The following is a 26,394-nucleotide window of genomic DNA, read 5'->3' as shown; positions in this document are numbered from 1 at the left end:
ATTGTAAGTCATACATTTTTAGATAGGGTAGTACCTCCACACTTGCCTGGAACAAACAGCCCATTAATGTCTATTTACCCTGTTTAGCATCTCAGGTATTGAAATGTGTGTGCGTTGATGCACAACAGAAAGTCTATACTGACAGGCGCAGTCCACTATGCGGCGCAGATGCGACCACAAAGCATGTTACAAACATGCAGGAAACATCAGATCTCAAAAATTTGTGATGTGTTTGTGAAAAGACTGTTCGAAGCAGAGAAGAAAACCAACACACTGATGTATGTACAAATTAAGGTACCACATATAAAAATATTTGCACTTATACTCATTACACGTACAATGATGGGAAAAAATTGCAACACTAAGAAGGAGTTTTGCAACATAAAAAGAAGTTTCTACATCTGAAAGATTATGTCCATTGAAATTTTGCGCTTCACCCAAGTGTTGTACTAGGTACCGCCGCTGTGAGGAGATTTGCTTTAAATACACGCTGAGACTGGTATTGGTGAGTTGGTCTTAGTCGAGAATGTCTTTAAGGCGACAAAGACGACATTATCGAAATCTCACTGAGTTTGAACTAGGCCGTGTAACAGGGCTATGAGAAGCTGCATATTCCTTCTGAGATACTGCAGAACGATTTGGCAGAATGTAGCCACTGCATATGATTGCCGACAGTGGTGGTCACTAGAATTTACGGTCGCAAGAAGACTACACTCCAGACGGCCACGTGTCATTACTAATGAGGAAGACCATCATGTTTGGCGTGGCTCTGACGCATCGTACTACATCTGCAGTAGCAAGTTAAGCAACAATTTGCACCAGGGAGAAACAACGAACTGTTACAAATCGGTCACTCCAAAGACAACTCCCAGTCAAAGGCCCTGTATCGTGCATTCCACTGGTCCCACACCACCGCCATTTTCGACTACAGTGGTGTCAAGTGAGAGCTCATTGGAGGGCAGGAGTCTAGGATGCGATTTCGTATAACAGCAGGGGAACTCTTGTGGTTATTCCATATACCCTGACTGCTAATTTGCACTTCAGTCCGGTGATTCAATCTGTTGTGAGCCATTCATGAACAGCATTCCATGGCCTCATGCAGCCTTCGCCTGCTCAATGATGAGATCTATCTCTAGTGGAGTGCATATGGGACATAACCGGACGACAACTCCAGCGTCATCCACAAAAGGCATTAAGACTCCCTACATTGACCGACCAAGTGCAACATTCATGTAACTCCACCTCCAAAGTGACATCTGGCTCCTGTACAACACAATGCACGCACGTCTGCATTTTTACATTTAACATTCTGGTGACTAAGCGGTTGTTAATGTACCAGCATTGTACATTTGCAATGGCTCATCTCGCTCTTACAGTAACCTGCAATGTTACTCACTTAAATTTTGTTACACATACAATTATACCAAAATTTCATTACTCTACATTTATTATTTTTGGTGTTGCGATCTTCTCTTGTCATTGTACTCCTACTATTCCTTTAAATATTACGTAATAACTGAAAAACAAATGTAAAATTTTTACCTGTTTTATATATTTGAGAAACATGTCACAACTGGTTTATACAATTAATACTAAAACATAGTATATTAATTCTTGTGTAAAATATTAATTCTGTATTATGTTCTTAGCATATTCCCTATCCATGAAGATCACCTGTAAACTTATTCAACAGAATAAGCAACTTATCTAATCTACTCTTTAAATTGTACTTACTTGCATTGACGACATCACCGAAAGATCCACATGACCACACAACAGAATAATTATCATAATCAGTGCCAAGGATCCAGTAAGGTGCCTCAAAAGAACCTGTAACAAGATGTAACTACCAAAGTGCAACAGTAAATACCGGTCAAAATATGGCACTATATCTCAATTAAATATACGTTTTACAACTGTTTCATAGCCTCCACCTCACGCCAGTATAGCTAACATATAAGCAGAATTATAATTTCTGGAAAATAATGGTTTGCACGTAGCCATATTACCATGTCATTAAACACGCAGTTTTAAACAGAAACAGATCATCCTCAGATATAACGTGACCTGACGGTTGGTTGTCTATTTCTAGCTCGAACTGGTTGTTTAATGACGTGGTGAAGTGGCTGCGTGTAAACCAAGATTTTCCCAAAATTTCTAGATACAGTGTGTTATCGCCTCCTTGATAATGATAATCTGCAGCAATGGGTTGTGTTACCCTATTTTCCCGTTTGTAGCGGTTTTCATACAATTGTACATAATTTGTATTGCTCCTCAACTTACCAACGCTGGAGAAATTGACGACAAGTCGAGCATCAGATGTGTTGTCCGCTAGCCTCGCCTGCCCTTTTATAGACTGCGTTCGGCCCGTCCTTCACAAACAAAGCACATTCTGAAATTAAGTTCTTCCCATAGCGTCCATAGAACGCCATTTAGCGTTCCACATTTTAAGCGTAATGTGCGCCCTTCAACAAGAGTGCTATGTGCCCCCTTAGCTTTTTTTATGTTATACAGAGAGAAGATTCTAGAATGTGCAGTACAACGTAACAGATGAAATTTATGAAGTATTATAGTGCCTCGCTGCTAACAAGAATGGTATTACAACCTCGTGGATTAATTTATATCCTTGTGACGATAATCTATACGTGTTATAAATATGTATTATGTATGTATGTATGTGTGTGTGTGTGTGTGTGTGTGTGTGTGTGTGTGTGTGTTCCACTGAGGATTTCACCCAAACTTGGTACACACATACGTTACTGTCAGGCGACAACCGCTTTGGGGTAAGACACACCTACCTACCGAAGGGGTGCGGATGGAGTTGGAAAAGAGGCGTATCCCGTGACACGTGACTTCCCAGAAGTTACCCACCCATTACTTGGGAATAAGAGTTCTTCGAGAGTTGCAACAAACTTCACGCATAATTTCGAACTTTGAGAATTTGTTTTTCGTCGCTGACAACTCACACGAAACGATGAAACGAGATATGTTTATCGATTTCTACTTTTCCGTTGTCCACCCAGTATAAGTACCTCACGAGTGTGACGTTATAATTCATTGCTTCTTTACTACTTACGGTAATCGAGACACATTTTACTAACAGTATGCACATATTCCACTGCTTGTAAGTGCAAAGTTAGAGTGTATCATTGTGGGGCACATAGATCAGGAGATATGACGTCGTAAACAATGAGCCACGTGAATACTGCCACATCGTGCATGACGTTCAGTTTTATTACTGCATTGATACTAACTCCATATCTAGAAAATTACATCATTATACGACACATGGGACAAAATATATGACGTCATAAACATTAAGCAGAGCGCCAGACGCTGAGTGGTACCGGCGTGGGCGCACGGCTAAAAATAAATGCGAGCAACGCTTGGTTTCTCCGATAGTATTCAATAAAGCAGGACGACTTTTCCAGAGGAAAGACCTGTATTTCAGCCTTAAACTCCACCACATCATCCACAAGGCATTTTATGTATTCAGGAAGATTGCTGAAAACGTGCCTACCAAAGTATCAGATTTCCTTGTGCGTCAATGTTAAATCATTGAAACTTGTGTAGGGGCTGTTTTTAGTTGTGTTACAGTTAATACGTTTTCACGCTATTTCTTTAAACAAGAAGTGCGGACAACGAAAAAGGACAATAATGAAGCCTCTTATTGTGAAACAGTTGTCAAAATATTATCATTCTGGAAGAGATAGGAGGCTGTAAACCTTCACTTATCTGAGAATTGTATAGAGTGAAACACGAATGGCAGTTACCAACTGTAAGGAGTGACTGAGGACTGCATGCGGAAGAGATCACTAGCATTAATATTTTAATTAAATGTTTAACAGATAATTCATGTAAACTGAAAGACTGGTTTGACAACAATTGAAAGGATTAAAATTCGGCTAGCTATATGTTTATGGTCGTAACGATCTGGAGAACTATCTTACAAGTTTCTGTACGATTATCACATCAGTCAGAAGAGTTTAAAAGCTTAGCTAAAATGGCGGACAGTTTATTTAAAAAGTCTTGTCTTTGTTCTGCAAGCCGAACATTCCCGAAATGTCCGTTATAAGCAGGGATTCGTGGCAGAGTTTCGTCAAAAAAAAAAAAAAAAAATCTGCATGAGGTTCCCTTGTAAAGAATCCTCCACCGCCACTTAGTCTTTTTTGCTTACGAGCTGCAGGAAGCAGATCACTAGAAAGGAAGACGGGTGCTGCCTCCTGCTATTCGGCAGTTCTACTGTCGTTGAGATACGGTGGAGGAGAGCCCTGCTTACGTTATTCCTCCAGGGACATATTAATAAAAGGACGAATCTCATTTGAATATTTCTCATCGGGTTAATTTTTCGCATTTCGGTTAATTTCATGCTAGCTCAATCTTGGATGAGAAGATTGGTGTTTAACGTCCTGTCGACAATGAGGTCTTTAGACACAGAGTTCCTTTTCAAAGGAACCATCCTGATATTTGCCTGAAGGGATTTAGAAAAATCACGGAAAACCTAAATCGGTATGGCTGGACACGGGTTTGAGCTATCGCCCTCCTGAATGCAAGTCCAGTGTGCTAGCCACTGTGCCAATTCGCTTGGTCTATCTTGTGTCAGATACGTCGGAAGAAGTAGTACAGAGTTAGCACAGTACTGACACCATGCCTTGGCAGAAGTATCTGAAAGTGGCAGCAGGCATTAAGTCTAAATACTTTCCGAGTCATCACGCTCGTGCACCACTGGGTTCTGCTCCAGGCAGAACAGCAGGCTTTGACCGCCTCATCCGAAGCCTTGACGAAAGAGTCTTCGTGAGGTAATACGACCGCAGCTTAAGAGATCCCTTTTCCCCGTATTTCCGATAGCGCAAGCTTTAGGCAAAGCTAATTCCCTCACGTTTGTGGCTAGTCGATACTAGTCTCGACACTTGATTCAAATGCCCAGTGTTCAGCATATGTACTTATGCCTACGTCCTTAATCACCATTCAGTATTGACCTCTGCTGTAAAATGTACACCTCGTTCTTTTCAATTCATAAATAATCTATGGTGTTGAATGAGAGGTTTTATGTTCTTGTAAACTTTGTTTTTATAAAGTAGCCAGAAATAAAGCAATTATATTCAAAGCAATAAATGACTGAGTGCCATTGTTTGTGGTTTCCCCCTTCTGTCTAGTGTGGCCACATGAAATTACGGTTTTACAGAAATAGTTACTTTATTAGGCTCCAACAGCATGGTCACTTGATAATTCGGATGGGAAGTTTATAGCTGCTATGATACCAACTTACACACTGACAGGATTAAGCTGATAAGATCCCTTTCACTAGTGTCAAAAAATCGACCCAAAGAGAATCAAGCTCTCGTGACAGAATAAGCTGTAAACCGCACCCCGCACGGTACATTACCTGATCAAAAGTATCCGAACACCCCTATTTAATGCGTAACTGACCCTAGATGTAAAGTGAGGCGGACCCACCCGTATGAAAGAAGGTGGTGGTGGTGGTTGTGGGTGGGTGGGTGGGGGTGGGGGTGGAGTATTGTGTTATCAGTAGAGAAGCAGTCACTCAGAACAGCTCAGTGGGCTAGTCACTGGCTGTCATCTCACTAACAAATAAATCACAGACATTTCACACCTTCTAAAGCAGCCCGAGTCGACTGTGGTGATGTGATTCTGAAGTGGAAACGGAAGGAAGAACCACAGCTAATTCAAGGCCAAGCATACCCTCATTTACTGGTAGACGCGGATCGTCGAAGGGTTGTGTTAAAAATCTCATGAAATCACCGGAAGAAACTGTACGTCACTTCCAGAGTCCTATCAGCATTGCAGCTAGCATAGTGAGTGAGAGTAGGGAGGTCAAAAATTGTGGGTCACACTGAACAGCTTCTCATAAGCCACGCTTGGAATGGCGCAAAGAGCGACGCCACTGGACAGTGGACGACTGGAAACTAATTATTTTGGGTCGTGACTCTATTCCTTGTGGCAGTCCAATGGAAAGATGTGGATCTGACGGACACTGTGTAGGGAAGAGGCGAAGTTACCGTGTGGTGGTGTTTTTCGTGTCTAGGATCCTAACATATGAACACATTTAAAAGAATTTTGTACCCTGTCGTAAAGCGCCATCTGTGAGGCAACGGTCCTCGAATGCACGGTCCTGCCCAGAGTCTCGACTTAAACCCAATTGCACACCTTTTGGGTGAGTAAGGAAGGTGACTCCACCACAGACCCAGCGTCCAACACCACTACTCTCTCTGGCTTCGGCTCTTGAGAATGAATGGGCTGCCTTTTCTCCAGAGACACTGAGGCATCTCATCAAAAGTGTCTCCAGCAGGGTTCAAGCCATCATAAAGGCGAAGGGTGGGCGCACTACATATTAATTTCCACAAACTGGTGCACGGATACTTTTTATCAGACAGTGTAATATTTGTACTACATCTTCTATGCATAGGCTCCATTTAAGGTAACGTTACAGCATTGATAAATCATGATCTGTCACGAACAATATACATCGAAATTGCGCATTTTGCGAGATTTTGTCAAGTATTTTTTTTCCAAAATAGGTTAATAATGTGGTAAGATTTCTAGAGAAGGGAAAAAAGAAGTACATTCTACCGTGATGAAAATCTGTCAGATGCTCATATTCCTGAAAAATTGCCAGACTGGTACTGCTTCACCTTGTAGCTTGACAGACAAGTTCCCCCCTTGCCTAATATCTATTTACGAGTATTTCATACGGTGCGAAGACACTCTATGTGATCAAAAGTGTCCGACCACTCCCAGAAAAACATACGTTTTTCTTATTAGGTGCATTGTGCTGCCACCTACTACCAGGTACTCCATATCAGCGACTTCAGTTGTCATTAAACATCGTGAGAGAGCAGAATGGGGCGCTCCACGGATCTCACGGTCTTCGAACGAGGTCAGATAATTGGGTGTCACTTGTGTCATACGTCTGTACGCGAGATTTCCACACTCCTGAACATCCCTAGGTCCACTGCTTCCGATGTCATAGTGAACTGGAAACGGGAAGGGACACGTACAGCACAAAACCGTACACGCCGACCTCGTCTGTTGACTGAGAAGAGACCAAACAGCGAGGTCATCGGTCTCATTGATTTAGGGAAGGACGGGGAAGGAAGTCGGCCGTGCCCTTTCAAAGGAACCATCTCGGCATTTGCCTGGAGCGATTTAGGGAAATCACGGAAAACCTAAATCAGGATGGCCGGACGCGGGATTGAACCGTCGTCCTCCCAAATGCGAGTCCAGTGTGCTAACCACTGCGCCACCTCGCTCGATCTTGACTGACAGAGACTGCCAATAGTTGAAGAGGCTCGTAATGTGTAATAGGCAGACCACCACGCAGGAATTCCAAATTGCATCAGAATCCACTGCAAGTACTATGACAGTTAGGCGGGAGATGAGAAAACTTGGATTTCATGGCCGAGCGGCTGCTCACAAGCCACACATCACGCCGGTAACTGCCAAACGACGCTTCTCTTAGTGTAAGGATTGTAAACATTGGACGATTGAACCTTGGAAAAACTTTGTGTGCAGTGACGAATCACTGTACACAATGTGGTGGTCCGATGGCAGGGTGTGGGTATGGTGAATGACCGGTGAACGTCATCTGCCACAGTGTGTAGTGCGAAGAGTAAAATTCGGAGGTGGTGGTGTTATGGTGTGGTCGTGGTTTAGATGGAGGGGTATTGCACACCATGTCGTTTTGCATGGCACTGTCACAGCACATGCCTACATTGATTTTTTAAGCACCTTCTTCCTTCCCACTGTTGAAGAGCAATTCGGGGATGGAGATTGCATCTTTCAACACGATCGACCACCTGTTCATAATGCACGGCCTGTAGTGGCGTGGTTACACAACAATAACATCTCTGCAATGGACTGTCCTGCACAGAGTCCTGACCTGAATGCTATTGAACACGTTTGGGACGTTTTGGAACACCGACTTCGTGCCAGGACTCACCACCTCTCCTCAGTGCAGCACTCTGTGAAGAATGGGCTGTCATTCCCCAAGAAACCTTCCAGCACCTGATTGAACGTATGCCTGCTAGAGAGGAAGGTGTCATCAAGGCTAAGGGTGGGCCAACACCATACCGAATTCCAGCATTACCGATGGAGGGCGGCACGAACTTGTAACATTTTCAGCCCGATGTTCGGATACTTTTGATCACATAGTGTAAGAGCCACCACATATAAGAGACACAAGTCGACACTCCGGGAGGGGAAGTTCCTCGCGTTATTTACACTGCATCAGTTATTCACGAATCTTTTTTGAGCGTATAGGACAATTATTTATGTTGGTGTCACTTTTGCATTTGTTTGCAACGAAGGCTATTTCAAAATTATTTTTGAAGCCTTATTCAGTCAGGTATTGAGATAGTGTGAGCATCACCTCAGAATATCACGTACCAGTTCGTAGCTTAGTCTGCGAGATTTTTTGTCAATTGTGTTTTTGCCTTTGTGTGTCCAAGTATACATTCAGCAGACTCCAAATTTAATAATTTCCTACCATAAACTGTCTGTTCTTTGCACTCCCCGTAAGGTCCAAAATTTAACTATCTCACATACAGTTCGACAATCCAAAATAGTTCTTCCTATGAGGCACTCGTGCGGTTCTTCTCTTCAATTACTTTGAACTAAATATTCTCCTGCACTTAAAAGGATGCACTTCACACACTTTCTGCATACGTAATTTCTTCACCTTAGGATTGTGAGAGAAGATAATGATAGAGCAGAGGTTAACGCACTTCTCCCTAAGGCAGCCTTGACTCGGCCAAGATAGCCGTTCTTAGATTCCTGCAAGAGAAAGTGTATGAATGTTGGGTGGATTCACATTTCGCCTTGGGTGTCACTTTATTTATTTACTGTCCAGTGATTAAAGAAGGTGGAGAACTGTTTAGATAATGTTACTTTACAAACTGTTTCGAATCCTTGACAAGCTCGTGTATCACTATCAGTCAAGAGATATGGGAAGAATTTAGAAGACCGTGTAAGTGTGGAAAGGCGTCGTTTCGTTATGATAACGAAACAGCCAAGTACAAATCGCAATATGACAGGAACGCAGGTTGCCTCACTTCTCCCAGTTGTCAAATCATGAGGGCAAGCTTCACAGATCTCACTGTTAAGGAACCACCCATTAGGCCTCCGCAGAGGAAAAAAAAAAAAAAGGAAAAAGAACACTGCATGTCATGTGAATATTGATATACCGTCTACCCGCCTATCTCCGTCATTAAGGTTCTTATTGCGGCAGTATTCAGTATTTACTCCTAGTGGTGAAGAAACAAATATAACTGCCATTACGAGATCGATGTGGGAGTGCTAGGAGCCATGCAGATCGTCTAATCCAGAGGTAGTCAACCTCGTCCCTGCCGCCCACTAGTGGGCGTTCCAACTTTCACGGTTGACGGTAAACGGTGGGGGATTTAAAAACATTTTCAGTAGGTGTTCATAAGAAAGTGACATAAGTATTTGGTAAATGACATATGTTTCCTATGTGGGCAACGACAGCTTAATCTATGCATTGTTAAAAAAAAAAAAAAAAAAAAAAAAAACCTTTAAATATGTTTGTATTAAAACCCAACCAAATTTCACCCGAAGATGCGACTCATTATCGCGAAACTGGTTGTACCTCGATTTCACAATAAAGGAGGATTAGCAGCTACAAGCAGTCTACATTTTTTGGGAGATTTTATACAAAAGTGTTGTAAATGTTTAACTACGACTGTTATATGCTCTAACTTGCTGTAACTACACTCTATATTTTTTATAAAATGAAGTTAATCTCCTACCCCATAAATCACCATTACTATGGAACTGGTGGGCTGTCAGAAAAATTTACTACAAATAGAGATAAAAAGGTGATCGATCAATAAGTAGAAAGGGTTGATTAGCCCTGCTCTAATCCAAAGGTACAAGAAATAGTGTTTACGTAGTTCTTGTTCAGAGGAAACACTCATTTTAATACGTATCGTGGAGTAAACGCATTCATTCTTTTCATTTTCAAATTTGTGGAAAAGCGCAAATCTAAGTACTCAATGCTACATCCTGCAATTACGTCTACCTGCACTACAGGCAAGACTGGCGGGTTGCCTAATCGTAGGTCCTCCTCAAGGCTCTACAACATAGGCTGCCTTGTAGCCCAATTTAGCCCTCGGCCAGTCACATGTCTGTCTGAACACTGAGCAAGTGTCTGTCCGCCAAGCCTGTGCATAAGGGGGAGTCTGGACACAGACAGACCAGATCCAACCGCAGCGCCAACCATCCAACTACAGAGGATCAGCACACCAGCACCGCAACGAGCAGCCAGCAGTCGCTACTGGAGCCATCGCCTCCACCGACCTCGGCTTCTCTATGTACTGTATACGCCAATTTGACCTTTGCGACTGTGTCAAGTAAGGACATCAATGCAGGACACCTGACCGGACGAAGAATAGGCCAAGTTCGATAAATCTTTACTTACAAACTAAAACAAAACTCGGTCTAAGAAGATTACGTATCTGTGTCTTCTTCAGACTTTCTTCGAATTGGACACTGCAGACGTTTAACCGTGTGTTACTTCCATTTTCTGTGTCTTGAATTAAATGTCTTTTATTTGTACTACCTGGTAATCATTAACCGCATGTCTGGGCTCATTGCAGTCATCACAAGTCCTATCAAATAACCATAGTAATATAACCTAGATTGACACGAACCCAGATGCTGAAGACATGTAAATGAAGAAGAAATTTTTTAGACTTGAAACGAGTTCACAGAATGAGATTTTCACTCTTCAGTGGAGTGTGCGCTGATATCAAACTTCCTGGGAGATTAAAACTGTGTGCCGGGTCGAGACTCGAAATCGGGACCTTTGCCTTTCGCGGGCAAGTGCTCTACCAACTGAGCAACCCAAGCACGACTCACGCACCGTCCTCACAGCAGACGAGGTACTGGCAGAAGTAAAGCTGTGAGGACGGGGCGTGAGTCGTGCTTGGGTAGCTCAGTTGGTAGACCACCTGCCCGCGAAAGGCAAAGGTCCCGAGTTCGAGTCTCGGCCCGGCACACAGTTTTATTCTGACAGGAAGTTTCTTTGTAACGAGTTGTTCAAAATTAGAACGTTCTTATTTATCTTTAATTTCGGCTACCAGTCACTTTCATTTGTTTTATGTTTAACCTAACGTTGTTATTGTTTATGATGTAGAACTTGTTAACTTTATACAGAGACGTGACGGAAGTCATGGTGTACCTCGTAATATCATGACTGGGACTCAAACGTCGTTGGATATCCCCTGCAGAAATATTAAGCCATGCTGCCTCTAAGGCCATCCGTTATTGCTAATGTATGGTGGGTGCAGGATTTTGTCTACGAAATCTCCTCTCGATTCATGTCGGGAGATCTAGATTGCCAGATCATTCGCTCCTGTCATCCTGAGTGCTCCTCAAATCAATCACGAACAATTGCGGTCCAGTGACATCACATATTGTCATTCATAAAAATCGAAATCTATGGATGTCTGCAGACGATCTTCAAGTAGCCAAACATAACTTCTTCCAGTCTGTTGGAACAGAGGACCCAGCGCATTCCATGTAAACACAGCTACAACATTATGAAGCCACCACCAGCTTGCACAGTGCCTCCTTGACGACTTGCGTCCATGGGTTCGTGGGGCCTGCGCCACACTCGAACCCTACTATCAGCTCTTACCAAATGAAATCGAGACTTATCTGACCAGGACAGCGTTTTCCAGTTGTCTAGGATCCAATCAATATGGTCACTAGTCAGTAGACATGTGCCGTTAGCAATGGTACTGGCATCGGTCGTCTGTTGCCATACTAGTTAACACCAAATTTCGCAGCACTGTCCTCACGGCTACCTTCGTCGCACTTTTCACATTGATTTCTGCGGTTATTCCAATCCGAGTTGCTTGTTTGTTAGCACTGACAACTATACACAAACACCGCTGCTTTCGGTCGTTAAGTAAATGCTGTTGAGCTCTGCGTTGTTCGTGGTGAGAGGTAAGTCTGAAATTTTGTATTCTCGGCCCACTGTTTTTACAGTGTATCTCCGAATATTGAATTCCCTAACGATATCCGAAATGGAATGTCCCATGCGCATAGCTCCAACTACCATCCCGCACTCAAAGCCTGTTAATTCCCGTCGTGCGGCCATAATCACGGAAGGTAACCTTTTCACGTGAATCCCATAAAAACAAATAGCAGCTCCAGGGCAGCATCGTCTGTGCAATACTACAGCCATCTGCATATGTATATATCGCTATTCCATGAATTTTATTCCCTCAGGGCATTGTATTTAAAACAGTGATCGAAGACCTAACCAGAAAATTACTGGTTCCAAAGTTAAAAATCACTCTTAACTTGCATTACTGACATCCATATGCCATGAACATTCACACGTGACGGCAAATAACAATTTGCTGAGTCTAGCATTTCCAGTACTAACAGCTCTCCGTTACTGAGTTAACGTTAGATTAACATGTAATTGTCCAGGCAATTCGAAGCTCGTACTGGGAGAGGCGTTGCAATAATATATGCACAGCATTCGTATTCCAGAAGAGCAGGATTCATGTCCCCTTCTGGTCAACCAGATATCTATTTTCTGTGATTTTCGAAATCCATTACAGAAAAAGCTAGGATAGTTCCTTTACAAATGGAGATAGATTTTATTAATCCACATCGTGTCCCATCTTGCTTGTGTTGCATTAATAAGGTCGTCGAGGGAACGTCAAACCAAAATTCTTTTCTCCTTTCTACTTGCTGTTCCCAAATACGAATCCAGTTGCGGCCCACCCAAGTCGGTACGGCGCTAAATGGTACTGTGCTTGTATGACGTCGTGCAGTTCAGCAGGCCAACTTGCTTTCACACCACTGATTACAATGATAACCAAAATTTCACGACCAGTGGGACGCTATCGAGCGCCAGACCTGTGGTCACAAACTACTGGCTCGTGATTTGCGGGAGCAAGTCGTGGTATTATTTAAGGTCTTGACTTCTAGGTCATTAGAGACCGAAGAATGGGTGAAGATCGGTGTGTTTCAACGAATCGTCTTGCCAAGCAGTTTACGGAAATAAAAGAAAACGCAAATGAAAAAGACCAAATTGTAAACGAACCCAGTCCTTCTAGATCAGATTCTGCACTTCGAATACAAACTAAAATAGGTGTATAAGTTGTGGTTATATTTTGTTTGGTTCTCTGACAAGCAGAAAACAAAAAGTGGAATCTTCATAATTTTTAACCTGGCGATGCGCGCACTCACTCACACGAGGTTAGTCATGGTGTTGTTCACCCCGACGACGCCGGTGCCCTCGTCCGTGTATTCGGCAGTGACGCAGTTGCCGCCCAGCTCGAACACTGCGAAGTAGCGCTCCTGCTCGTACCACTTGCCCAGGTACTGTGAACAGAAGGATAGCAGTCACCGCCTGCTTCTGTATACACTCATGCTCATAAATTAAAGATAATTGCAGAATATGGTGCCACACAACATAGCTCTACACAAAACTGGCCCTAATATCATAGGCACATAGGGAACACACACGACACAGATCTATAAGTCCGCGGTATTGGTGGTAAGTTGAGAAAACCGTGGCGTAACACATGTGCTACAAAACGTCACTGTTTCCTGCGCATGTACCCCGACATCAATATGGGATATGATCACAGGCCGTACAACGGGTTGTCATACTCTGGATATGGTGGTCCACAAGCTGCTGGGGTATAGCCTCCCATTCTTGCACCAGTGGCTGTCAGAGCTCCCGAAGTGTCCTAGGGGTTTGAAGACGTGCAGCGATACGTCGACCGAGAGCATCCCAGACGTGCACGATGGGGCTTAGATCTGGAGAACAGGCAGACCACTCCATTCGCCTCATATCTTCTATTTCAAGGTACTCCTCCACGATGGCAGCTCAGTGGGGCCGTGCGTTATCATCCTTCGGGAAGAAGGTGGGACCCACTATACCCGTGAAAAGGCGGACATACTAGTGCAAAATGACGTCCCGATACACCTGACCTGTTATAGTTCCTCTGTCAAAGACATGCAGGGGTGTACGTGCACCAATCATAATCCCACCCCACACCATGAAACCACGACCTCTATACATGTCCCTTCCAAGGACATTAAGGGGTTGGTATCTGGTTCCCGGTTCACGCCAGGTGAAAACCCGGCGAGAATCGCTGTTCAGACTATACCTGGACTCGTCCATGAACATAACCTGGGACCACTGTTCCAATCACCATGTACTGTGTTCTTGACACCAGTCTTTACGGGCTCTCCTATGACCAGGGGTCAGTGGAATGCACCATGCAGGTCTCCGGGAGAATAAACCATGTCTGCTCAGTCGTTTGTAGACTGGGTGTCTGGGGACAACTGTTCCAGTGGCTGCAGTAAGGTCCCGAGCAAGGCTACCTGCAGTACTCCGTGGCCGTCTGCGGGCACTGGTGGTGAGATATCGGTCTCCTTATGGTGTTGTACACTGTGGACATCCCGTACTGTAGCGCCTGGACACGTTTCCTGTCTGCTGGAATCGTTGCCATAATCTTGAGATCACACTTTGTGGCACACGGATGGCCCATGCTACGACCTGCTGTGTTTGACCAGCCTCCAGTCACCCTAGTATTCTATCCCTCATAACGTCGTCAATATGTGTTCTTTGAGCCATTTTCAACACAAAGTTACCATTAGCAAGTCTGAAAACGTTTGCACACTTACTCGCTGCGCCGTACTCTGACATGCAACAACACACCTTGTAACCTCCCCCTCTCTTATCGACCTCAATGACAGTGAAAAATTAAACCACGTGCACTTAATGGAAATCTGGGAAAAGCAATCGTCACCGAAGTTAATTTGTCGGTAAAGAGGGAGGAAAGGGCTACATCTAAATGAATGGAAAAATGCAAATGAAATTGGTGGAAATTAATTTTGAGAAAAGGGTAAAATTAATAAAGAAAGTAAATGTGCGGTCGTTACGTTAACAATTAATTGGCGTTAATTAGATATTTGAGATTTGGGGAAAATTACGGTCGCCAGTCCTATGGAGAACTACTATAATAACTGAAAATGAAAGATTAATGCACATATAATTAGCACTGACAGCGTGGCAACTGAAGGTTGACACGTGTCGTGTGTAAACTGAATGTTTGTCAGAAGTAATAAATTTCGCTACACTCTGACTTAATTTAGCAAAAGAATTAATAAAACCGGAAAATTGAAAGTTAATTTAGTGACTGAAATTAATAGTGAACTTTGTTTCTGAAGCACTACGAAATTCAATAAAATAAGGTTAGTCTTGGGCTGCCTCAACAATCATTTCAAAAGCTACTTGAATCTACGCAATTTAAAAATAAGAGATTTAACTTTGAAGTTGAATTAAATGATTCTGAACAATTAACAATAGTAAAATTTAGTACGTACCAAGCTGAGCTGCAGTCACAGGTAAGCTAAAATATGGTAACAAAACTCGCACTCTTAATTTCTGCTCGTTAATCTAAATGTTGTACCCAGCTATGAATACTTTAACTGAACTTTGAAATTAAAGCAGTGAAATAGAATAATATTACTTTAATGCTGGCGTATGAATTTCAACAACACTCGGGTTCATTCCAGAAAAGGAAGGGACCCTGCCTGGTAATGCAATTGGGACAATGAGCAACAAAGGTTTATGCTACGTTGCTGTAATTTAGTGAGAAAAATTTAACAGTTTGAAAAGCTGAGGTCTGCCATACAGTTCTAAAACTTGACGTGCTTCCAGTCTTCCTTGTTGGTTGATTGAAGGTTTGAATTCGTCGATTGAGGAGGTGGCGACAGTCACTCATTGTCGGCCGTTGCTGTTGCAGAAGCTGGATGTTGGCGCGCCTTCTTCTGTCACCAGGCGAAACGGGCTCTTGATGTGCGCCACCTAATGCTTCCGTCCGCGACACCGTGTCAGAAACTATCATAGCAAGTCGAGCGCAATTACATGCTGCCAAACCCCGAAAGCGCGGCAACTCGCGGGAGCGTCACACAACACACCTGCTCCACCACCCTACTCCAGCCAGACTCCGCTCTGCCCGCGCTCCATGCGGCAGAGTTAACACTACCAAAGACCCTAAACACTTTTGTTCTCCACACGACCTATCGATGTAATCGCTCGATACCATAGTTTTCCCTAGGCCAGACCCAGCGTAAAAATACAAATAATATTTACAAAACAAACCAATTACACATCGACATAAATGCATAAATATATGTATATTCAAATAGTAAAACAATTACAATATATAAAGACACAGAAATGTCATAGCTTCAGGTAACAAAGTAAGGAAAAAAATTTATAGTACAATAGATGGAAATAGGAGGATATGCATTTCCGGCGTTACAACCTCTGCGTATGTGGACTGCTGCCAGCGCCACCGTGCGACGACCGCAGGTCAAATGCAGCGCATGCTCGTACCCCGAGGTGATTTAAGCCCGCAAACCGCCCACCAGAGCGTTGTTTCACCATGTATCAGCATTATCCTTAATTTATGAGCATGGGTGTACTATTGCCAGCCAGCGCAGGATAGTGACTGACTGAAATGTGTATGTCTCACCAACTAACAGCACTGCGGAACTACATCGCACTTCCTGTAAATAATGTGGGTGAGCGAAAATTGTATTACGGTGAATGTGTCGTAAAGTATTTACGTTTAAGGCCGATATCGAGTTGACTCGCCTGAAACAGTCCATCATTACAAAATATGGAACGCCCCTTCAATTCGCTGCTGACACGATTATCCTTGGCTCTTCGCAGTGTCACTTTCCATCACCTATTCACCCACCATTCACCACTGCTTTCGCCGCTGCAAACATATGTTTGTTGTCGTTTCTACCATCATCTGTGTTACAATAGCAGTTATCGACTGTCACCTATTTTCCGACTCCCTCATCGCCTGCATCGTTGTCTATGTCGTGGTCGGCATCACCATACGCCTTCAGACGTTACCGTTGCCCCGTGTTTGCAGCTACAACCGCCTGAGTAATCCTCAGAAGACTTTATCGCTTTATCTTGCCGTATGTCGCAGCGTATAGCCATGACCCTCATCACATCGAGACTAGTCTTTACCTACCAGTACTCGACTCCCACGATTACATGATACCTCGCCCCAGAGGACACGAGGCTTCTCGCAATACAAAGGGACTCCTGGTCACCGCGCAGTTGTGTTTGGACCATGTACCTTACTCTGTGACAAGACTCATCAAGTTGGATCAACTCAGAGAGACAGATCAGCAGCATACTCATGACGCGTGCTTGTGTAAATATTTTGCACATCAGATTTGACAGAAAGGAGTGGAGGTAGATGCTGAAAATCTGTGTATTTGTGTAGTATAAACAGTCAATGGTGACAGCCATAGTGAAGAACCATTTGAGGGAAACTTGTATGCGTACATGTATGCGCTCTGCACAAAACATCTCTTCGGACTGTTTCCCGTGACTCTGCATATTTTCGTCGCTTTTTCTATTCGTGTCTATTCAACTGCTCGCTCACTACAACTACGCTGATCGATTTCTACGGAACTTTTCACAATGGAATGGCGCAGTTCAGGGTATAAACAAATAAATTGTTGAACCAGAAGATTATGGCTGTCCGCTTCACAGCTTCTAACATGAAAGTGAATTCACTATCAAACTGCTCAACCCGCGATTGGATGAGTCAGGCCTTGTGACACTGACATTTGTCTAACTGGAAGATATTGTCGCCATCACCTAAGATACGAATCATTAAGAGATGATGGTGGCTGGCAATAATATACTTTGTAAAAGCCGAAGTCGCACCTGTATCGTCAGGATCATCTGTATTAACACGATGCTCAGCTTCACCAGGGTCATCTCATCACGATGCTCAGATGCGCCAGGGTCATCTCAACTTTAAACACAGGAGATTGAACATATGTCAACAATTTCTTTTGCATTTTGGACGGTGATAGGTTCCTTAACAACATTGTGACAGGTGGTAAAAGTTGTTCAGCATTTTGACCGCCTACACAGGAGAGCAGGAATGGAGTTCCGCCAGAAAGGACCACAGGTGACAAGAGTCCAAGACCATGCCCTTAAAAGGCAAAGTCATGCTCACAGTGTTCTGGGATGTTCAAGGTGTAGTACAATTGGAATTCATCCCTGAAGGCATCACCCTAAACTCTGCAAGACAATGCGAAACCTTCGGGAAACTGAAAGCATGAATTCGAAGGGTTCGCCGACACATGGAGCGGCCTCTCCTCCTGCTTGGAAATGCTAGACCGCTCACGACCGCTGTAACGTCTGCAACAACCCAACTCCTTGGGTTTACTGTCAGCGATCATCCTTCACACAGCCCCTAATTGGCCCCAACACATGTGCCCGATTGTAGGCAAGTCCGAATATCGTGCTGGCCAGGGAAGTTGCTGCACATCTTGCCGGGTATGTTAAGTTTCACAGGCAATGTGTGGGTGAACATGATCCTGTCGAACAACACACCACCTTCCTGATGCAATAACGACATAATAACTGGTCTAACAACAATATGCACCTACGGAGCGCTGATTAGCATCCTACCCAGAAGCACCAAAGGTGAACGAGCAGCTTGTCGCTCCCCAGACCATAAAGCCTCTGGTGGGGCCAATGTGTCTTGGACGAATGCACTCTACGATAAAACTCTCACTAGGTCTACGTCGTGCACGCAAACTACCATCACTTGCTTGCAGGAAGAATCTGCTTTCGTCACCGAAGACCACGGCGCGCCACCCCATCTTCCAGGTGACCCACCATTGGAGCCGTGTGCGTGGATGCTGTGGCGTGAGTGGAAGACAAGCTAGAGGTGTGCTTGCCCATAGTCCCAGGGCTAATAACCAATTCGCTAAAGTTCGTGTTGACACGTGTTATCTGTGCTGTGGTAGTTGTACTATCTGCCACTGCTCCCCTTATAATACGACGATCATGACGGGCATGTGTGCTGCGTGGACATCCAGAACCCCATCTACGGTTGTGAAAATGTTCACGTGACCACAGATACCAGGATCGTTGCACGTATGACGCAGCACGTCCAACTTCTGTGACAAGTCTCCGAAAGGACCATTCCGCCACGCGGAAGTCAGCAATTTGGCCCCTCTCAAACTCTCTCAGCTGGCTAGCATGAGTTCATCTCCGTTGGACGGTAGATTCACATGTTTGCACCACACTGAGCTTTCTGGCTGTGGGCATTCAGTCAAGGTTTAAACACAGCCGGCGCTCAGGTAGCTATGCAACTACGCTATCTGTTGGTGGACGACGCTGAAACTATTATAATTAAAGAAACTGTTATCATTACGTCTACTATCCCCCAAGTGGCACATGGGATCATCAGATCGAAATCGACGTCGTAATTTTTTCTGGCAGTGTATATATTTAATAACGTGCGTTTAAGCCAACAACAAAAATAAGTTCTAGTCAAACAATTTAACTTAAGGTTCAATGTTCACAAACTGATGTATACTTATACACTATCAAACATGGACACTATGTGTTGTTGTGAGTTTCGTTTCTTTTTGTAGTTAGTTCGGAGTATTAAAAACTCACAAACTAAATTAAGAACGAGGGAGTGCCTCCGAACTTTTTATGTGAAAAGTTTTAAGGCTTCTTAAATAAGAGAAACGGTATTAACATTCTACATCTTTACTCTTCAATAATTATTTCTCAACACAGTCACCCTGGCGACGAATGCAATTTACCTAGCGAGAGATCAGTTTGTTAACACCATGCATGTAGAATGTTTGACTTTGTTGAAGGAGCCACAACCTCACCTCTGCTAACAAGGCTCCATCACAACCAACAACTCTTACGGAACTACGTGAACGGGTCGAGCAGGCAGTATTCGTCATCTGTAATCGACCGCATAGCAGAGTTAGTGCCTGTACTGCTACTCATGGAGACTACACCACAAACTAATATGGGTGTTTCGGCACGGGCCCATACTTGGTACCTCAGAATCGCTTGTGCTATTGATCTGTAAATGCAGTATTTCATTTACTTCACATGCACTGTTGCGACAATGAATCGTGAGTGAATTGGAGATCTCTAAAAGGGTCTACTATTTTTTCCCCGGCAGTGTATAATGCATAAACGTTAGGCGGAGAAACTTGACTTAGGCCACGGCCTAATACTCATAAAACAAATTTCACCAAAAATAAAACACCTGTTTCAACAGGAATTCGTATAACATTAGAGCACTCACTGTACTGAGATGTCTTCCACTAACATGAACGTTGGAGCTGGAAAACTTCACTCGAAACTGTATGGAAACTTAAACTGTTTTAAAGCGTGAGTGCACATAACGGTTTATCACTTTCTGCGAGTAAAATACTTCCCACTATGTGTAACGAACAACGGCCGACCTCCGAGATAATTTATTCCCCTGGGAAAGTGGTATCCTAGAGCGAGTCTCATAGCGCCCCAGCGGTTTACTACTACGAGACTGTTGCTTCCTATTGGAGTTGGGTTGTTATTTTCAGGGACTGATAATAAAACAGTGGTAACGTTGTCTTGAGTTAGGGTACTGTTGTCGCACCCACTAATTACTGAAGCACTAAAGTACTTAGTGGTCTTATTCCGTTGCACATATTACAAAGTGATAAGAAAGCTGTTTGCTATATCTCACTTGACAAATGGCGACTGGACAATAGAGTAATCTTTACCGTGTATAAAGTAGTTGCAAATACACGCACACGTAGATGGGGTAACAAACAGAGCCTATTTATTAGAGGCAGAAATTTAACAGCCGAAAAGGTATGCAGTATATTGAATTTACCGAAATTCGCAGAGAAATTTTCAATCAAACTTAATATGACTAAGGAAGAAGTATTTTTCAGTTGTAGTAAATATATTTGTTTTGAATTTCCACATTTCATTTTTAGATGCAGTCATCAGTCTACAACGACATGCAAGATTCCATTACACTGTATTTAAACGTTCAATTGTTGTACTATAATCATTACAAAAATATTAATTTGCAGTTCATGAGGGTTCAAAAATAGGGTAATGTAAATATGAAACACAGATATGGCGAAATTCATGTCGCTCTGTTTTTCCCTGAGACACAGAGCGACGCCGACTGAGGCGATCAGGTTGATGCCGTATTTCTTGACTTCTGTAAGGCATTCGAGACAGTTCCACTCTCCTACTTAGTGAACAATTATTATTTAGGTAAAAATGAATTTTAATAGACTTCGTTTTTAAACTGGATTAAAAAGTATAAAATAATTTCTCGTAACCTCTGCAGACAGTCCTGAAAATTTGTGATTGTGAATTATTAATAGCCATGAAAATACTTGGAAGGTTTAAAACAAAAAATGCGACATACAATACTCAGAAGGTGGAATATTCATACATCAATTAGAAAGTAGTATAACAGTAACGAGGTGAACTATCCATGCATCAGTTACATGTAGCATGCACTCCATGTTTTTCGTTTAAAGTCTTACAGGTGTCTTCGTAGTTATTAAAAATTCTCAATAACAAGTTCTCAGGATTATTTGTATTGTGTTAGGCATCTGTCTGGGGCTCGGACAAATTACTTCATACTTTTTTTTGCCCTGTTTAGATACATAGTACATTGTAAGTTCGTCATTACGTAGATAATTATTTTGTATTTCAAATCTTGTGTACGTCTGTATGTGAAACAATTCAGTAGTTTTCAAGCATTTTGATGAGATTACAACACGAACAGTTGTTAAATTTCAGGTTTATGTCAGTTTCTCAGCACCTGACTCATCCAGTATATAACGTCCTCCTACGCATATCTCTCGAAGTGCCCGCCGAGGTAAAACTCAGAGAGATTCGAAGTAGCCGTTCTTCCCTCAAACCGTTTGTGGCTTGAACAGGAAAATGGGGAAATGGCAGTGATAGTCGAAGTACCTTCCGCGACACGTTAGACAAGAAAGCGACTTAATATTGCATTGTCATCGTATTCTGAGCTGTATTGAAAATTTCTAGCTCTTCGTGAAATAATACTGATAACTAAAGTACCCTCCGCCACACTCCAGACAAGAAAGAGAGTTAATATTGCATTGCTGTCAAGGTCTGAGCTACGTTTAAAATTTCAAGTCTTCAGCTCATCGGGAAGTTATTTTAAAAACAACTGCAAAATTTGTACCGAACAGACAGACAGACAAGAAAGCGGCCTAACAAAAACGTGGTAAAGTACAAGATTACAGGGCACTGAATCAGATTTTCGTGTATTTAGGCCTTTCTTGCGGACAGAACTCAACACACCGTTCTCAACAGAACAAAATCGAGAGATGTAAAGGTAATTTCAGGAGTACTCCAAGGGAGCGTTATACGGCCGTTAGCGCTAACGATTGATGAGGGACGCTGAAGGCTCAGTGAGGCTCTTTATGGACGATTTTGTTGTCTTTAGGAAGGTAGAGTGTAGCCAAAGAAAGACCTCCAGGTAACCAACAATTGGCGCAGGGACTGGAAGTAAACCTTGAACGTAAGTAAATTTACCGCGAACAAATATGCAAAGAGATGAACTACAGTTAGATTACATTATTGACGACAAGTCACTAGAGACTGTCATCATCATAAAATGCAAAGCATAATCCGGAACGACAGAAAGTCGAATGATCAAGTAAAACAGTTTGTAGGGAATGCTCATACAAGGTTGAGATTCGTTGCAAGAGTCTTAATAATTCATAAACGAAATAAGTAGATTACGAAACATTGTTGAGTACCTTCCATTAGTACGTCGCTCTTACCGAGCTGGTCCAGGAGGATCCAACGATGAGCAGTGCCTTTCGTCGCGAGATCATTTGGTCGACACGACAATGTCACGGACACGATCAACAAATTACACCGACACGGAGTACAAGAAAAGAGTTGTGCATCACGGAGAGGTTTACTGTTGAAATTACGAAAGCAGATGTTCCACGGAGCGTGTGGCAACCTGTTTCTTCCTCTCACTAATATCTCGCGAAGTGGCCACTACGAGAAAGTCAGAGAAAACAGAGCTCAAATGGAGGTTCGTCGAAAGTGGTTCAAAAATGGTTCAAATGGCTCTGAGCACTATGGGACTTAACGTCTGTGGTCATCAGTCCCCTAGAACGTAGAACTACTTAAACCTAACTAACCTAAGGACATCACAAACATCCATGCCCGAGGCAGGATTCGAACCTGCGACCGTAGCAGTCGCGCGGTTCCGGACTGAGCGCCTAGAACCGCTAGACCACCGCGGCCGGCCGTCGAAAGTGGTTCTTTCCACGTACCGTTCATTAGGGAGGAAAAGTAATACTACCAGAAGTACCCTCCACGACACACCGTAAGGTGCTTTGCGAGGTATGGATCTACTAATAGATGCATAAATACTAATACATCATCAGAAAAGTATATGAGTCGCGTCAAGACACCAGTGAAACATTGCTCAAGTGAAAACAGACAAAATCGCAATGCCTGTTAGCTGTGCATGGGGGAAATTAACAAATCGTTGTGACAGAACATTCTGAAACAGGATCTGCATTTTTATCCTTAGAAATTTTCCGTTGTGCACGATATAACTCTCCCGTAGTAACCTGCGTGGTTCATCTCTACCGGTGGTTTCTGAACGAGGGGATACCAGGAGTTAAGAATCCTCAGGTTCTAATTGATTTAAGTGAGGCCAGTAGGGGCATCTCAGTGTTGTATGAACTCATAGAACACGAGTCTTTACTCATCAGAAAATATAGTACACGGCCACTATGCAATGTAACACTGGTATCAGGACAGTTGTCTAAATGTGTTATTTAATTAACATGTTTCAGGGAGACATGGTCCCATTATCAAGTGCTACAAGAAAGGAAAGCACAAATCGCTATTTCCCATGTGAAAGAAATGGTCTATATTGTCCATATAGCACTACATCCCTTAAAAGCATTACGTCATTTGACACAGTCCAGAATTAGCAATCAGTAAATATGCACTACCAAACATGTAAAACTCTCCATTGCGTATCATGGTTGATTGATGATGCTTAGGACACTCACAGAGGTCTACCCAATGAAAGCCAGTTGTCAATCACCTACCAAAGACTGTTACGTATGACGCAGCTGTCGACTCAAAGATGCTCAAACGTTGGTATGTCTATGTCAAGGCAACACCTCAATATAATCTTACACCCATGTATAGTGTTTTAACACGTTGGGACATGCAGAAATAAAGCTGAAGATATTACAGATAAATTTGACAGCAGTGTAACATAACATATTCAAGATGTCTCCGATGCTTCCTAATGAATGGTATTTGCTACCGTCAATGAACTTTTCTCTTTCATGTTATGTTCTGTGAACCTTCCTGAAAAATTTATTCCTGTCTGTCCCCCTCATCTAACGATCTTGATATATCTTTCATATACTCCCCTTTTCTCATCCGATTTTCACCCCTTATGGTATTTCGTTTCATTTGCTCCAGTTTGTTATCCATCTGGAATCCAATGTTAACTTCTTTGTTGTTAAATAACATCGACAGTTTACGTGAGATGATTTCCCAGTACGACCTGACCCTATATTTTTGCGGATTTAACTCGTTTTTTTATGTTAGCCATTGAGAACCCACGAAATCTAGATCTCACATGAAATCTTCTTTATTTAGATGGATTACTATCTTCGCAAACAATCTACCTATCTTAGGATCAAGAAATATTCTTGATTAGTGCTAGTGCAATTATGGCTTCAAACATCGTTAAAATGTTTCTAAAAATATCAACATCCAGCTAGATATAACTAAAAACACCGCTTCTTCGTTAGGACCAATGTAATTGAAGAATGGTATTAAACAGAGGTGTTACGCTGTTAAAACTGGGTAACTGACATAATCAGTGTTTACATCAGAGTCAGATAATAATTTTAACAGCATAACGCCTTTATTTTGTGACCCTCGTTCAATTGCACTGGCCTCGAACGATGAAAAGCTGTTTTTAACTCTATGTGTGGATATTGACATTTAAGAAACATTTTGACAATGTGATCATAATGGCACCAACGCTAATCGTGAATATTTTGTGACCTGAACATGGCTATATTGTTAGCCGAAACTAGTAATCCATCCGAATAAATAAGATTATGTGCGATCTTGACTTCATGTGTTTTCAGTCCCTAACTAAATAAAATATTTACAACTGGTCTCATCTCTCCTGGTTGACAATGTCAACAAACTTGGCATCTCGTTTTTTTCGTTTCCTTGTGTTTGGTGCAAATCACAGAGTCAATTTAATTTTGGCCATCCTGTACTGATGATTAAGAAAGTAAGGTACGGACGAAGCAGAGTGATAATGAGGCTGGAAATGTAGTGGTGCTGAAAATGTGAATTATTTGGCGAATACAGGGTGAGTTACCGGGTGGGGTGAATGAATTTTGCGGTTTAATGGCGTACGATCAGAATGCTCCAAAATAATGAAGGGGGATGCAGTAAGATTGTATTTACAATGTCCTGTCAAGAACAAAATCATTAGTGGCGGAGCGCAAGTTGGGACAGGACGAGGATGGAAAAGATAATAAGTCATATCCTTGTTCAAAGAAACCGTCATGGATTCACACTAACCGGTTACAGTTAACAACGGAAGAAAACTAAACAGGGATGACCCGGCGGAGATTTGAACCACACCACTCCCGAAAGCGACTGTAAATCTTTACCACTGCGGCACCTTGCTGAGTAATAGCAGGAAGAGGAGTAGATGTGGGAAGTTAGTGAGTTGGCACACATTACACGTTGCAGAGGCATCAAATGTAGGAGGCAAAGAGGAATATTCCTTTGTCGTGATTGTCAAGGTTGTTTCATAATTTAAGAGGAGCCGATATTTCTTTGAAGCATGCGTCTTCGCAAGCATAAAAAATCTGAAATCACACATTGTGATGACTACCTCTAATGCTCCTACCACTAACAGCAATGTTGGATTTAAGTAGATGTAAATAACATTAAAACAAAATTCGTCATCCGTTCTGACAGCTTAACTTTTGCCACTACCTCTCCCCTTCCTTCCAAATTTCACAGCAGCTTTCCTGCATACCTTGCGGGCCTGCTACTCCTGAAAGAAAAGTTTCAAATCAGTGCACGCTGCTGCAGAGCAGGGCTGTACCGAGGACATGGTGAGGCAGGTCGCCATCAACGTATCAGGCACAGACCACAAAAATAACACGAAAGAAAGAGGGTTTTAGAATCAACCAGGTGTGCTATGTGTGGTCTCCTGCCCTTCTTGTTCCTGTCTTCTATCTACAAGGATAAGACTTCCCCTGCGACTGTAAATGCATGCCGTTGCCGCATATCATTACATTCCAATCAGCGTCATATAGATATGGCTGCTATGGGAAAATATCTACCGCTAACATTGCTGCCAGCAGTGCTCGATCATGTTCGACAAGGGAGTCCTTGCAGATATTTCGCTTGGCTACTGTCGGCTAGCAGTTGTTGAAAGT

General features: G+C 42.8%; 1 protein-coding gene across 1 annotated transcript in view; it reads right to left on the bottom strand.

Moving 5' to 3' along the window:
• Positions 1-26,394, bottom strand: part of LOC126237581 (apolipoprotein D-like) — a 92,946-nt gene that overhangs the window by 15,881 nt on the left and 50,671 nt on the right. The window contains exons 3-5 of the mRNA XM_049947735.1: positions 13,253-13,383; positions 2,284-2,372; positions 1,735-1,830 (exon numbers count right to left, since the gene is read on the bottom strand). Of these exons, the coding sequence (XP_049803692.1) occupies positions 1,735-1,830; positions 2,284-2,372; positions 13,253-13,383 (316 nt within the window). The remainder of the gene's footprint in view (positions 1-1,734; positions 1,831-2,283; positions 2,373-13,252; positions 13,384-26,394) is intronic.

The sequence above is a fragment of the Schistocerca nitens genome, chromosome 1 (assembly GCF_023898315.1).
Source record: "Schistocerca nitens isolate TAMUIC-IGC-003100 chromosome 1, iqSchNite1.1, whole genome shotgun sequence".
Lineage (NCBI taxonomy): Eukaryota > Metazoa > Arthropoda > Insecta > Orthoptera > Acrididae > Schistocerca > Schistocerca nitens.
Note: the sequence above shows the minus strand (reverse complement) of the source record. Positions and strands in the feature narration are given on the sequence as shown.